We start from the raw sequence: 15,947 nt of genomic DNA on the forward strand, positions 1-15,947 counted from the left end.
AATAGTTGTGAACTCCACCAATATTTTGGCAAAAGACAGGTTGTGGGCATTTAACTATTTATTTAGAAGCCATGTATAAACTATAAAACAGAGAACACAACAATAATATAGGCCTCTATGACTTTCAGCGTATAAACTGGTATATCCTTCTTTTAGACTCTGGCTTTAAGACAATAGAAGTGATTAATATCATACTTTCATACTAATAAACATATTTGGACAAATGTTCTCTAACTCAACCACTTATTATCATTTTGCCTACTTATAATTTTGGACTGACAATATATGTATTTGCTCAAAAGAGTATGCCTGTAGTCTCACATTAGATGTTTGGTTTTATTGCAAAGTTGGCCTCAAATTTCAGTTTTAGAATCAGAAATACTTTATTGATCCCCAGGGGGAAATTGAGTTATAGTTGTTTCCGTGAAATTAAGAAAACAGAAAAATAGAAATACAAGTACGTAAAAATTATGTGTAGAGATAATTACAAAACAAGGAACATTTAAAAATGTATACAATGATGATACACAACCATGTACACATAAACAGTAATGCCAAAGAATATCGTTGCAGAGAGACACAGTTAAATTATTGCACAAAATTACTGTACTGTAAAAAAATAATTACTGTTCGACTGTTAAATAAATGGTAGCATTAAAAAGTCTGTCATTGAGCTTGCTGATAGACACCCAGTACCAACTGGTCCTTTAAATGTAGAGTGCTGATGTAATTTGATTGCAATCATACAAATGGGGTTTAAACAGAGTTTAAAGAAAAGTAAACATGAAACACTTCATGCAGCAGTTACTAAATAGGAAATGAAATAACTTACACAGCCTAATTCAAAGCTAAGGTTAAATTAAGTAAAGCTCACGCATTCAAAAAGTCAGAAATGCATTACAGATTATTACATTATAGAGTTTTATTTTATTTTTACTTTTTAAAATTACCTTTATTGTCATTGGTAGTAGGTGTGACCAGTGACTTATCTCTGGTGATTTGTTTTTCCTGCTTGTCCCTCTTTTTCATTTGCGTGTCCTGAAATGCCCTCTGCATGGGGAAGAGTCAAATACAGAGATAGATTAATTTGTATTTCTTTAGAGAGGAAAAAGAGGAAAAGGGGAAAGAGTTTAATTAAACATCTGTCTCCATAAACCTGCCTTCAGCTGCTCAGCATCCACGTTGTTCTTCAGTGTTTCCACGCTGATGAAACCTGGGTCTCCCCACTGGGTCTCTGGGTGGCAGAGAAGAAGAGAGCATGATGCTTTTTATCTCATAACACAATCAAATTAAGTGGTTTAATGAGCTTTTTCCGCTTAGCAATGGGGATTTACAGCAAATGAAACTTAGAAAACAACAGAGCAGAAACCCAATGTAGGCAAAACAATGCATTACTGGAATTGTTGTATCCAGATTTTAAGCCTCGGCCCGCTCACAAACATAATAATCACATTTTTCCCCTTTGACTGTTTTAGCTGCTGTCCCCTGCTCACACAGAAAGAAAACTCAAAAATATTTCATGCTTTAATATTTAATGCCTCGTTCATGCTTTGGTGCATGTTTTGCAGACCATTAACACTTAAATATTGCAATGAATGCCTAATGCCTGCATAACACCTTCTCTAGACGTGTAACATGATGTAAACAGGAGAGGAGGAACTAGAAAGTGGAAGTAAAAAAGGGGATTTGTTTAAGAGTTTGATTGTTTGTTCTTTTAGGGGCACTACAGGTCAGAACTCTGACTCTGTCCTCGTGTTACCTCTAAATCCCAAATCACTTACCCTTGAACGCCGCACTAAAATAAACTCATGCTGCAGGCGGAGCCTCATGACCATGGCTAACCTGTTAGGGAAGGGTTGCGGATTTAACTGCTGATGTGTAATATCATTGTATGTGGGCACAGTCTCAGTGGATAACAGTGTATTGATGGCCAAGAAGTATATCTGTAGCTCTATAATTATCAGGATTACTTGATGTGTGTATATTTGGCACTAATTTGGCACTGACTGCTATCATGACATCTTGGATGAGCAGGTTTAGGAAGCTAATTATAGCTGTGATAGGACAGCAAAAAGCTTATTGTTGTGCCAAATAAAGGTTAATCGCCACACCTCCAAACCAGTGTGGAGCCAATTAGGAATAAATAAAACCCATTAAATGATTAAAACGGGCCCATCCTTTAAAGCTACTGCTGAAAAAACAAATTCTTAAAGGGGTGCTCCAGCAATTTAGTGTTGAGCTTCCACAAAGTTTGGGCGCGCAGAGGTCGAAAACTTTGAGCATCAGATAAGTTGTTGTTGTCAGCTGTTAATGCAACACAATGGCATCTTTCTGCATGCTGTGCTCACATCACATGGGATGGATGGTACAGATTGGTAATATTATCATGTTATTATGTGTATAATATTATGTGTGTTCACAGATAACTCGATATGTTTGCATGATCACAGCGTGTCATGTCACATGAGAGTTAAAGGACCAGTGTGTAGGATTTAGTGTCATCTAGCAGTGAGCTTGCAGATTGCAAACACCTCCTTTCACCCTCCTCTTCTAAATGCGTTGGAGATACTATGGTGGTCGCAAAAAGTGGCCGTGCGATTAAACACTAATGAAAATATACTTATGAATATTGTATTCCATTTCTCCAGTATTTTGCCAACAAATCTATTAAATCTTACACACTAGACTTTTAAACCATCTGTCCGTCTATGATTACTTGTGTGATTATAGATAGTATTGCACTTTCATAAAGTTTGGGAACCTTTAAGAGACAGATTTCAAAAGAATGGTCAACATGGAAGCAGCAGAAGTCAAAACCTTCAGTCCCTCGTATGAATCAGATTCCATAAAAATTGAATAATGCATGTTTCATAATGCAACACAATGGTATCTTTCATGGGATGGATGGTGGAGAAGGGAAAGATTATCGTGGCAATGACTTGTGAGCATTCACGTCATCCGATAACTCAAGACACCTGTATGATCATAGAGTTGGTCATGTAGAGTTAAAAATACTGACAGTATAACAAAACATCCATTTGGGTTTAATTACATTGATTAAGAAACATTTGCTGACCTGAGTTTGGTTTTCAGTCGCTTCTGTTAGTAAGTGCCAAGTTGTTTATATCAAGTTTCTTGGTTGTGGTGTTGTCATGAACACTATTTACAAGTCAGAAACTCTTAATTACTGTGATTAGTTGTAGTCACAAGCCCAGTGATGACATTATCCAGGTTATTTTTTTCAAATTTCACAAAGCTCTAACCTTGCGAGGGAGCTGATCATGAGATCACATCAGAATCCATCTTGCCAGGCTTCAAGCTACGCAGTCAATGTCCTGTGAGGAACTGCTGTCCACTCTCTGGTTGTGGCAGACGCCCCCCACCCTTAATAAAGAGCCTGGATCTGTTCAAGGTTTCTACCTGTTCAAAGGAAGTTTTTCCTCACCATAGTCACCTCAGTGCTTGCTCTTGGTGGAAACAATTGGTGTTACAGTGTCTGGTCTACAGCTGCTGTATTTGAAAAATGCCCTGAGATAATTTTGTTGTGATTTGGTGCCATACAAATAAAACTGAATTGATGTGTCAGTTACAAGTTAACCACGCCTTAAAGCATGACCCACTTTATTGTCTATTGTGCAATCAGAGCAGTAAAGACAAAGTACTTAAAACACACTAAACATGCTGTAAAGTAATTTCTGTGTGCGTATCAGTATGTGATACAATTTGCTGGTAAATGAGTGTGCGATGGTGCTTGTCTTCCTCTGTGTTTGTCTTTCCTGAGGCTGTACATGTCTGCGCACGTGTATGTGAGGGAGACAGAGAGAGAGAGAGCGCGGGAGCTCCATAATGTGATGACGACCTCCATCATCTGACATAATCAGGATGAATCAGTGAGCGCTCAATTACATAAGCAGATTCTCGTCCTAACTTCACCCTCACCCAGATTAGAAACACTGCAGACACAACTGCCAACAACAGCCTGCTGATACCAGCCTGCAGGGATGAGGGCTGGTAAAATGACAGAAGCCTGCCACCTAAAGACCAGTGTCTGACATTACATTTTGTATCTGTTGATTTTTGACTTGAATGATGTTTGCCACGGTTAAAACAGAGGTGAGGGCTTGTGAGAATGACCAGATGTAAATTATACTCATATTACAGATGTAATCTGTGGATGGAATCAAACAAGAAAGAAAAATGTGATTCGGCTTTATGCGAGCCACATTTACCTCTGGTACAGCACTTCAAATCGTGATCTTGAAACAACACACTATGCTTTACACAAAATACTGCTGTCTGTAGTATGTTAAATACATTTTTAGTTTTCTCACCGTTCTATGTGAAAGATTGTCCCAGTGCAGCACATCTACTCACATTTCAATTAAAACAATAGGCTTCAGAAAAAAATCTTATATACATCTTATATTTTTTTAAAGAAAAAAAGAATGCCAGTACAGTAATAAGTGCAATGCATCACTGTAAATTCACAGATGCAAAACAATTACAGTAAAATTAGTGGAATAGGTAAAAAGGTGTTGTTTGCCAACACTATACTGGCAATGTCCTGGTCCTGTTGATGGGTGAACAGATGTTGTCCACCGCCCTCAGGAGGTTATCTGGCAGGTCTGTAGAAAATGCAAGAACATGTCATTGATCAGGTTCTTTTTATGGTGCATACATTAAAACTGTAGACCATGTACCTGTACTCTGATGCAGAGCGATGTACAACAATTACACAAGAACAATCCAGTGTAGACGGTTGAATATATACCTGTTGTCCAGTCTAAATGTCCGTATTACTGTATGGATCCTAGACTCAGGTTGTTCTGGACTCTCTGCTCAGCCTCCTGTATCATCAAAAGTTACCAAAGTGGCCCTAATGTTGGAAATATGTCTGTCTCTTGCCTGGACCCTTTCTTAGTTCTTGTCCTCGTCCTCTTCTGTCTTCTGCAGCAAGAAGTGTGCTGCAGAATTGCAAAGGTGTTTGCACTTTTGTTGTTTTTAAGGCATGTTTACAAAAATTAGAGGTTTTGATGCTTTCATGTAAACATTCGCTTTCAGTCTGCAAGCAACGGGTAAAAACTGTAAAAGTAGAAGACCTCTGAAAATTACTTAATTTAAGTAATTAAGTTTCACCAATTTCTGTATCATCATGGTGTGTAATACACTGTCTGATATGCGCTTAGTTATGAGTAATCCATCTTTCCTAAAACAAATCAAACTAGAAGAGAGCATTCACAGTGCAGATCTCTGCCAGGCAGCCCCTGTATAATCACCAGCATTTTGATTAGTAACTGTAATTTAAGTATCTCTACCAGGTTTGAGCTGGCAGGTGATCATGCATCCATGTGTGTGTGCATATGTGAGTGACTGAGTCTGTGTGTGATCACTGGACCTGCAACTTGTCCGCAGCTGATCTCGAATACTACTGGACCGATCAGCCTGATTTTTCTTGTGCACATTCATGATTGTACGCTGAAGGACCTGTGACTCAGAAAACCTGTTTAAATTACTTTTATGCCTTTTTGTTTTTATGGCCAAGAACGCCTTGAGGGAATTTCGTGAACCTTTATACAAATGTTCACTTGGACTAGATTGATTAGATTTTGGTGGTCAAAGGTCAAATGTCACGGTGACCTCACTAAACATTGTTTAGCCGTAACTCAATATTTCATGTGCTATTTATGACAAAATTTCACACAAGTATCTAATAGGATAAAATGATGAGGTGATGACTTTTTACATCCAAAGGTCAAATTCATTGTGACATGTTCAGCTCTCTATCAGTCCTCTGTATTCCACTGTAAAAATCTCCAAGTGAAGACAGCGTGTTTCTCACTAGAAATTATTCACTGGAATCACATGCGTATTGTTAATACCTTTTATTAACTTCCTTCAAAAGTTACAGGTCAATATAGCGGTAAGTTCCATATTAAATTCCGTCAGAGTCCTCACTTCATACGTTATATGAGTTTGGAGAGACATGGATGTAAACTGTAACTTGACTGGTTGGTGGAGACAAACAACTGTGAGGCAATAATTCTATTTTTTGACTGCTCTGTTTTTCCCCCTGTGATCCCTGTGTCTATGTGAACGCACCTCACTCAGCTGTATGACTACTCAATAACAACAAGGCACATACCCTGTAACAACACTGCAGTCAACAACAGTGGTAGACAAAGTACTCAACCCCAGTACAAAGTACAGATACTCCTGGTCAAATATTACTCAACTACAAGTGGAAGTCGCTCAGTCAAAATTTTACTTGAGTTAAAGTACTAGAGTACTATACTACTTAAGTATTCAAAAGTACATGTTTTTAAAAATACTTAAGTATTCAAAAGCACAAATTACAAAGTACATTTTCTAATATCAATACATGCTGTATTGTTTTCATGATGCATTTACAGAAGCTTGTAACTCTCTGAAACCATCTAATGATGCACTGACCTGCTTGTAGAACCACTCTGCTACACAAAGTCTATAGAAACACCTATAAAAACTTCAGCATAGAAATACAATCAAAAACAAAAAGGACAGCTGTTGTCATTTTCTGATGTAACTGTATTAAAATCACTGCATAAAATTAGATTGAAGCCAACTGTAAGGATTTCTCCAAGTCTGTTAAATAACTGAGATTTCTTTCTGTCTTCAGAGGCAGTATATATACATGAATTATGCTGTATTTTTCACCCCGATAAAAACAATCCAACTTTCAAAGCTACCTGGAATAATGAATAATTATAATAACATCTTGAGATTTAATTTTGTCTTTCTCCTGCCGTCACCATTACAGCTTTTTGTTTGAATGAAAGAGGGAGAGCTTGCTTGTGCTTGTTAGTGCGCCTGGACGTATTTCTGCTTTTACATCAGTCCCATTTGAGAGGAGCTACTGTGATTGGTTTCTTTCTGTGAGGAACACAACATGTGACCAATTGCATTTTAGAAAAGAAAAAACAGCAACAGCTGACTTCAATGATGTGCTCAGTCAAAAAGTAACAACAACCTTCCTAGAAATGTAGTGGAGTCAAAAATACAATATTTGTCTTTGAAATGTAGTGGAGTGAAAGTCAGAAGTTACTGTCCACCACTGGCCAACAATGATAAGTTCAAGTACATTTCCAAAGTTAAGCAGGTCTATGCTTTGCCGTGTACAATGTTACTATGTGTACCCAGGACATTACCAGTCCTTACGGAAAGAGCAATTGCTTTGAGGTGCTAAGCTGGTGGTTTGTTTTGTGAAGGGAGAGCCAGGCTGGAAAAAAGGTAATCCACTGTTGACAGGTAAGACTTTCTTTGCTGTGTTTAGTCCAGTTGCAGGAGGAGGGAGGCCAGCTGCTCCTTTCATGGCATTGCAGAGTTAGCAGTCCTGGTGCTAACAAGGTTGGTGCTCTTTTAAGGCTGTGGAACTAGTTGGCAAACTTTGGGTTCCAGCTGCTGGTGCTAAGTAGATTCACTTCCTTTATGAAGGTAGGCTCATGCAGCGCTGTCTTGAAGAATAACATTCGGTGTGGCTGCTTCAGGCAGTTCACGTGTAGTTTGGAGAATCCAAAGAGGAAGAGCCTGGAGCGGTGTCTGCGTAGACCGGGACCGGTGAGGAGACCTCAGGGAAGAAGAGAGGCTGCTGAGAAGAGAGGGAAGCAATGGGAGTAGCTGGTCTTTCACCTGTCACCCCCTACTCAACCAGTGGGAGCTGATTGCTCAGTCCAGAGGTGTGAAGAAATGGACAGCTGTGAGAGACTGAGTTCACTGGCTCCCTTTGTTCACAGAGAACAAAAGGACATGTGGTCTCAACCACCATTTTGTAAAGTTTGGTTAAATCACAAAATAAATAAATTCATCTGTGGAAGTCTCAGTGGTCCTAACAATCTGCACATGTACAACTCCACACTGTGATGACGTAATATCAGAGTTAAGCTCAGCGGCCTGAATAAGTCATGATATACTCTGAGACAGTTTTACAGCATTAGAGGTCTTTATTAGAATTATGACAATTAAAACAACAATTAAAGCACTCTTTTTAGAATCTAAAAACATTGTACAATAATATAATATGTTTTGTTATTTTAAAAGATTATGTTAATAAATATGCTGCTCATTTTTAGAAGATTATAAACAACTGAGAAAGCTGCAGACTATGTACAGTTTTAAGTTCTGCTTGATGAGAGAGACAAAAGTAAATATGTTTTTTTCTTAAATTAGAATTCCCCCAAAAAGAGAAACATTAAGTTAGGTGACATATACACAAAACTCTGCATTTACTGTATAAACACATAGTTAACATATACTTAATGGTTTGTTTGAATGACAATCAAACACAAATCAGACAAAGATATCAGATCATCTCAGCAGTAATGCAGCTAAGCATTGTTGCTAAGCAGTCATGACTTTGTTCAGCATGACATGAGATCCTGCAGGATGTACTGTTGTGTATTGTGTTGTAACCCATATTACACACATTTGTCGGTAGGTCTTTTTTTTTTAGTGTTAAGGTTTGATGTCTACATGGCCACAGTGTATACAGTGTTTGTCTAAGTGGCCTTGGCTGAAAGCACGCTAATTTTACATTATGAGTATTAAATTTGATTTTGTTTTGGAGTAACTTTAGAGTGAGGCTTGAGGTTAGACAAGTTGTATAAACCCATTTGTAGTTTTATGGAGGCTGCACAAAATGTAACAAATCACCTTATGTGATATCACAATCAGCATCAGTTTAGATGGAGGACTACAAATTTAAAAATGCAGTGTGGAGTTACAAAGAACTGATCTTAGACGACCTCTGTTGCCCTCTTTATAAGACATCTGAATGTCCAAGAGAACTGTCAGTGGTTCAGTTGCATTGTGAATAAAGTAGGTGCCCTGTTTGTTGCATTTTTTTTTTTTAAGACAGATGCTATTTGCACCCAGGGTGGAACAGCTAGTGTGACTATTTACATCTGCATGGCGAACCATGATCTTTTCCTAAACCTAACCAAACTACGACTGAAAACTGAAAATAACATATTTTATAATATTTACAAAACTGTCATAAGTCAACTAAGTCTAAAAATATAGTTAACACTGACGTATAATCTCACACTAGACTATGATCCTACTCTCCCAGGACGGGATTCAGACTCCAGCCCTAAGCTAAAACCATTCACACACCGCATCCTGTTATTGGCAGCAAATGTGTCGCTATTTGTATCCAGACTAAGTGGGTCAGATGTGAATAGCCGAGCAGCTGCCAGGTTTCCATTCTCTTTGTTTTTTAACTGTCCATCGTGAGTCTGACAGTGTTATTGGAGTGTGATCAAAATCAGTGGAGCACTCTTTCCAATGTTATTGGTTGAGCTGTCAATAACTGATGGCCACTCTTTAAGCGGTGGATGACAATCATTTCTTCAAAAAAATATATATGTATACATATATATACATACATATATATGTATATATATAAAATTCCATGTTGAAAACTTCGGAATTAGATTTATCTCATTGTCTTTTGAAGTAAAATAAAAACATAAAAGCAAATTAAACAACTCCCTCCAGGCAGTGAGTTGTGATGTCTTCCTGCCACTGGTTGTGTTGTTTCATGGCCTAAGTCTGCATGTGAGTTTGTTTGATTAACCAGCCAGATAATCAAGTGCAGATATCAAGTTAATACTGGCAACATGTTGAGTTAATACCTTACATCTGTTCAGAATGAGAGTCAGCTCAAATCATAAGTTGTCTGCCTTTTAATCCTTTGTTTAAGTGGCAGTGGTTTGTGTGTGTGTGTGTCTCTGCGTGTCTGCATCAGGTGTGTCTCTTCATGTGCAGAGCAAGGTGGTCGGAGCGGGAGAAGGCCCTCTGACACTGCAGACACTCGTATGGTTTTTGGCCCGTGTGCTTGCGGTAGTGACGTGTCAGCTCGTCTGAGCGGGCAAACTTCCAGCTGCAGCCCTCCCACGAGCAGTGGTAAGGTTTTTCCCCTGGAGAGAAAACAATAAAACAGATTGTAAACACCAGTAAAATGCATGACGTCATATCTCAAGACTAATTGCCAAAAAACTTTTAACACCATGTGAGATGTTGAATGTATTATTATTTTTATTTCATTGAATATTTTATTTATATTTATTGATATATATTTATTTTTTTTGGGGGGGGGGTTCTGTTCCATTTTTATTGTTTTAAATTGTATAGCTGTTTTATGTCTTTTAATCTATTCTTGTATTTTATTTCTGTACAGCACTATGGTCCACTGTGGCTGTTTCAAAGTGCTTTACAAATAAAGTTGGATTGGATTAGATTGGACTAATTGCGACAGCTCTTTGTTGAGTCAGCGAGGTGTACCTGTGTGGGTGCGGAGGTGAGCTTTGAGATGTGAGCTCTTGGTGTAGGTCTTGCTGCAGCCAGGGTATTCACAGCTGTGGATGGCGGGCCTCTTTTTCCCCGTGGGCCTTCGCCCACGCTTCCCCTCCAATCCACCAGGGGGCAGCTGTGGCCCGACCAGCAGGGGCTGCTGGTGGAGGGGCAGATGAGTGGTGGCCTGGCTGTGGGTGTAGTCACAGAAAAGGTTGGCGTTGTGGTTAAAGTGTGGCATGTAGCTGTAGTGTCGAGGGTCAGTGGTCACAGCTGGAGGTGGTATGAACCTGCTGTCTGGGAAGGTCATCATGTAGGGGTGTGGCAGAGGGTAGTAAGGGTTAAAGTCACATGATGAGACTTTGCTGAAGTTTCCTCTGCTGTGCCTCTCTACTCCACCTCCCTGAGGGAAGCCAAACTGATCTACATTAGGTAGACCAGGAAATGATGTCAGACCTGTCTGGTACAGCTCTGGCTGGACCGACATCGTGGTTTCAGTGGGTGCCAGGAGATCAGCCATCAAGCTGCCACTGTTCATCAGCTGCTCCTGTCCTGGTTGCTCCTTAAACATGGCTGCCTCTTGGTAGGCTCTGCTTGGGTCTGAGTGAGGGAGCCATTGATCGTTGTTGTCCAGTGAGGGGTTGAGGTCGGGAGATGGGCTGCTAAAATCAGAGAGCAGGAGCTCAATGTCCCAGGACGTCTGGCTGTCATCGTCCAGGAGCTCCTCTGTCATTTGCTGAGAGACCTGCAGCTGCTCGGAGCTGCCTGGTGACAGAGAGTCCAAAGGGAGAGAGCCACCCTCAGACTTCCATACCTAGATGGTGTTGTAGAAAAGTGAGAAGTGATGATCACAGAAGAAACGTTTTGCATTTTACATTTAAAGGATAGATTCACAATTTTTCAAATCTCTCTTAAAATAATACTTGAATATCCATATGTATCATGACTAGAGGTGTGGACTTGAATTAAATGACTTGGGCTTCAGTCGCAAATTCGATGACTTTCAAAAATCAAAAAAAGACTTGCAACTTGACTTGGACTTGTAACACCAAAGACTTGTGACTTCACTCAGACTTGAAAATACTTAATACCTTGTCCAAAGTCCAAAGATTAAAAAGTATGTCATTTAAAGTGTACCACGAATCAATTTATTTCCCTTCATTTCCTGAATCAAATAACATTAACGCTATTCATTCTTCGCAAGTTGACACTAAACTCCCCAGATCCACTTTATTTGAACCAGTCTGACAGCGTCCAATCAAGTTTCATGAAAGAGCGATGAAGAACTAATTTAAAGGACCAGTGTGTGGGATTTACAGGGATTTATTGGCAGAGTATGGCAGAAATTAATATAAGACTTATTAGTATGTTCTTATTAGTCTATTGATGTACAATCACCTAAATGAGCTCTTTCTATCTAAAGAGGGTGAGGGTCCTTTTCTACACAGGCTGCCATGTTGCACCTCCATGTTTCTACAGTAACCCAGAACAGACAAACCAAACACTGGCTCCATTCGGCCTTTCATGTTAAGTGTGCATGTCAAAGACACTGTAACTTCTGCTTTATACGAGTGAAGCAAGGTGTTTGCAGCCTTCAAGCTTACTGCTTGATGCCTCTGAATCCTACACACTTACCCTCCAAAAAAAAAAAAAAAAGACACCAAAGACCAAAAACGGTGGTGCGATAGGTAACAAAAAAAGTTACATAAATAATGGTAAGTCAAAGCTAAAATTAACATAATTAGTGAGTTTATGTTTAACATTAACTTAACAGCTGAGTAACTTTCTAAACCAATGAGGCTAAAACTCACTGTTACATTATGACTTTTAAGACATGAAACTTGGGATTTGAGTGCGAAGACTTGAGACTTGACAAACAATGACTTGTACCCAGCTCTGATTGTTACTGGCTGCTGTAATTGTTCTTTCTGTCTACAGTAGCTAAAAAGAGATTCATTCCTAACAGATGTCCAGTGGAAATGCTGGGGGACAAAATTCACAGTCGAAAAAAATATATTCCAGTGACAAATCAAACATGTATTTCCCATTTTACGGTCTTTTTAGTGTAAAACTGTATTCAATCTCTCCTCTGTGTATCGGAAAGCAAACTGTCTGTGGAAACATTGAGAAGGAAATTTTGTACTACAAAGACTTCAGACTGATTTGTCTAACTCAGAGCGCTGGAGCCTCATATCAGATTCCGGTGAACTTTAGATGTATTTCAGCACAGCATGAGGACTGTAGATTGTCCCCCATCTCTTGCATTGTTGCATAATGATGGCGTTTGTTTCCAGCCAGTATGGACAGCAGGGACACTTACAGCGACCAGCAGCCCAGAGGGCATCATATGGTCATGTCAGATAGACTTGAACAAATGTAAACTCATCCTTCAAGACATTTATTGAATCAGTGCATAAAGCTATTATTTCAGTCCCTGCAGATCATCTTCAGATTATGTTACACTGATCGTTTATTATTACTTTAGCTGATGCCTTTGTCAAAAGCAATTTACAGTTAGTGCACTAAATCTCAGAGAGAGGCTAGGAAATAATATTGGATTTAACAGATTATGACACAGCATTTAATTTGAATTAAGCAAATGATCTTAAAGGTTTTTTTTTTGTCATTTTTAAAAATGTACCAGAAAAACTAAATGAATATTTGATGAGTCAGAATTATTAGTGATGTTAGTTTGATATGGCTCGGTCAGAGCTGTGGAATATTAAATCATCCATCCTTGCTCACCACATCATTGCCTTTCTTATCAGGTGTGCATAAACTACAGGTTATATTCACATCTTTTTTTTTAACTGCAAAAATATGAAATTATTGTTTCTCTTATCTGTATCAGCTATGTGATGTGGGCCATTATCTGTTAGCTGCTGGTTAAAAGAAACATATCATGCTTCTACAAGTATTTTCAGTGCTGCAGTAAAAGAACTCTTCTTTACAGTATGGGCTCAGAGCTCATTTGTCACCGGATATGAAGCCATAACTCTGCACCACGATTAGAAATAATTGCTTTGCAAGTTTTTTCCAAACTCTAATTGGGAAAATATACAAGACCGGTGCTAACCTCGGAAAATATAAACACAGGCTCATTTCAGAATCCAACCTGGTGGCAGCCATTAAGAATAACTATTTAGAAAGAGCTGATCTTCTCACTGAGGGACCCATTTCCTTATGTATGTCATACAGATTCCCAAAGACTGGGTTGGGACCCACACATGGGTCACAGGAGATTTTAATGGGGTCCCCAAATAAATAAGAGACTGTGGAAGAAATTCTGCAAATATAAGATTTATATCTGCATTACACCATTTAAAATGTGAATTGGTGTTGCGGGAAAAATAAGAGAATCTTAATTCTTCCTAAATGCTTAAACTGCTTTCCTGATAAGAAGAAATAAAAACAATGAGATGGACTATTAATGAATTTATCTCTCTTTTCTACAGTTTTAACACGTGTATATGTATTCAATAAAACGTCAAGATAATATAGGGTGATGCGTATCAGTAAAAATGGTCAATTATGTACAAATGAACTCTTCACAGAATTTATTGATAAGTCTTATTGTGTCTTGGGTCATGATGGTTTGTCATTTTTGCAAAAGAACTCCTGCACACTATCTAACTTTCAACATAACATTTATTTGCCATGTTTCAGTACCAAACCTTCATCAGGCAGCTCTAGTACCGAGACATTGCAAAGACCTGTTGCAACTTTTTGGTCTACTCGCCTCTCTCCAGCACAACTGTCTCATCTGTGTGAAGTGTTTTTTGTTCCAAATCACAACAGGTTGTCATTTTTAAAAAGTGGGTCCCCAGGAAAAAAAAAGTTTAGGAAACACTGATATAGAGGTTTCACATTAAACTGAGACTGTTTCATAACCAGTAAAAAAAACCCCAAAAAAACCATTGCAGTAGGTTTAATGAGGTTTTCAATTCATATATTCAAGTTCTTCAAAGGAAAGTAAAATATATCGACAAAAGATTCTAGGTTCTAGGTCTTTTGTCAAAAGCAGTCAATTTCTCTTTTACAGTGAGTTTGAAATTGAAAGTTGACAAAGTTTAACATTATAGTACATTTGTGATTTCAATATTAAGTGAAATAAAGACTCATTTACCTGTGGAATGTATAAATAATCAGAACAAAAATATACTGTAAAAAGTTGATAGAACTTAATAATTTCAAGGCAACTGTCTTCACTAGATTATTGAGTTAAGAATCTAATTCAAACTCTTAAGTTCTGAAATAACTTTAAGAAGGTTTTGTTGAGATAATTTAATTATTTGCTAGATAAACTTGAATCTTTCAGTTTCAGAAACACCCCAGAAAATGTATTTCAGAAATTGTTCACAATGAGCTGTGAACCTGATTTATCATTATGTGGGTTCTTGAAATTAAATGGTTCCAGTTAAATGGTTAAAATATTAAATTCTTAACACTTTTTTACTTTCACTTCAATGAGTTGACTCAGCAATTTTTTGAAATACATTTTTGTGGTTTCTAAATCTCAAAGACATGGGCACAAAACTCAAAAATGTATTGAAATAAGCTGCCTTGAAATTTTGTTCAACTTGTTCATATTCACGGTGTATTGATGAGACAAACTAAAGGATTACGTTGCCCTCATGATGTTCTCAGATGGAATTACATGTGATACTTCGGTTCCACCTGTCCACTCTTGAGGTAACACAGTAGGTAACAAAAATACATTATTCAAATCAAGTTTTTTTTTCTGTCACTGTGCAGGAATCAGACCACTGAAGAGAACCTGATACTTACTTTCATGTTGTCGCTGGAGTGAGCGAGGTTGGAGAAGGAGCTGAAGGAAGGCAGCACAGCCTGTGTAACAGCCATCAAGCACTTTGATGTGACCCAGACTGACAGAGGGAGCAGCAGACAGTGAAGTTTCTTGTTCCTTTTCTCTTTTTTCCTTTTTCTCTCTTTTTTTTTAAATTTTTTACACGACCATCTTATACTCAGCTAACAGAAAGTCAGGCCCCAGTTCACCAGTCATCCCAGTTACAGTCCACTCAGAGCTACAAGGCCGCAGAAACAGGTCTCCTCTTCTTCATTCCTCCCCTGCTATCTCTCCCTCCTCTCTCTTGTCTATCTCTGTCAGCTGCGAGTCTCACTTCAAATCTCTCTTTTTCATGTAGGTTTTGACCGTTAGGAGGTGGAGCGTAAGTGTGACTTACTTAGCTGGCTCCATTTCTTTATGCCTTACGATTGTTGGTGTACAATCACTAAAAACTCTACTATCTCACCTCAAACTCAAACTCAAACTCACTGTCTTCCTGTTTTGTGGCTTTGAAAGAAAAAAGTCCGCTCTGAAAAAAAAAAAAGATGAGCACAAAGCTGTCACTTCACATAGAAACATTAGATTATTAACTGCATCATAATTATATACAGGCCAAAATATTAATATAATATTAATGCTGAGATAAAATCGTCTCTTTAATATATGAAATCTATACTGAGTCAATTTTACCAGTATTTTAATATTGGTAACAACATCTTTAAATAAGCTCCAACATTTTCTGAAACTTGTGGACTTATTTTCAAAGTAAAGTTTTATAGTTATGACTGCTTCAAATTGAGAGCTGCGCTTATAA

General features: G+C 38.2%; 1 protein-coding gene across 1 annotated transcript; it reads right to left on the reverse strand.

Annotated features, from left to right (window-relative positions):
* Positions 1-9,674: 9,674 nt before the first annotated feature.
* Positions 9,675-15,615, reverse strand: klf1 (Kruppel like factor 1 (erythroid)). The gene is made up of 3 exons (XM_084715904.1): positions 15,115-15,615; positions 10,318-11,140; positions 9,675-9,953 (listed from the first exon to the last, which is right to left on the reverse strand). Exons 1-3 carry the CDS (start codon positions 15,187-15,189, stop codon positions 9,778-9,780), a joined length of 1,074 nt encoding a protein of 357 aa, XP_084572030.1. The 5' UTR covers positions 15,190-15,615; the 3' UTR covers positions 9,675-9,777.
* Positions 15,616-15,947: the final 332 nt, after the last annotated feature.

This window comes from Lutjanus erythropterus, chromosome 3 (genome assembly GCF_056507025.1).
Source record: "Lutjanus erythropterus isolate fLutEry1 chromosome 3, fLutEry1.hap2, whole genome shotgun sequence".
NCBI lineage: Eukaryota > Metazoa > Chordata > Actinopteri > Lutjaniformes > Lutjanidae > Lutjanus > Lutjanus erythropterus.

Excerpts from the sequence above, each read along its gene's own strand:
- klf1 (XM_084715904.1), bottom strand. The coding sequence starts at position 15,189 with ATGGCTGTTACACAGGCTGTGCTGCCTTCCTTCAGCTCCTTCTCCAAC. Across the intron at positions 11,141-15,114 it reads ACTCCAGCGACAACATGAAA|GTATGGAAGTCTGAGGGTGG; the intron begins GTAAGTATCAGG and ends AACACCATCTAG. Across the intron at positions 9,954-10,317 it reads TCACCTCCGCACCCACACAG|GGGAAAAACCTTACCACTGC; the intron begins GTACACCTCGCT and ends TTTTCTCTCCAG.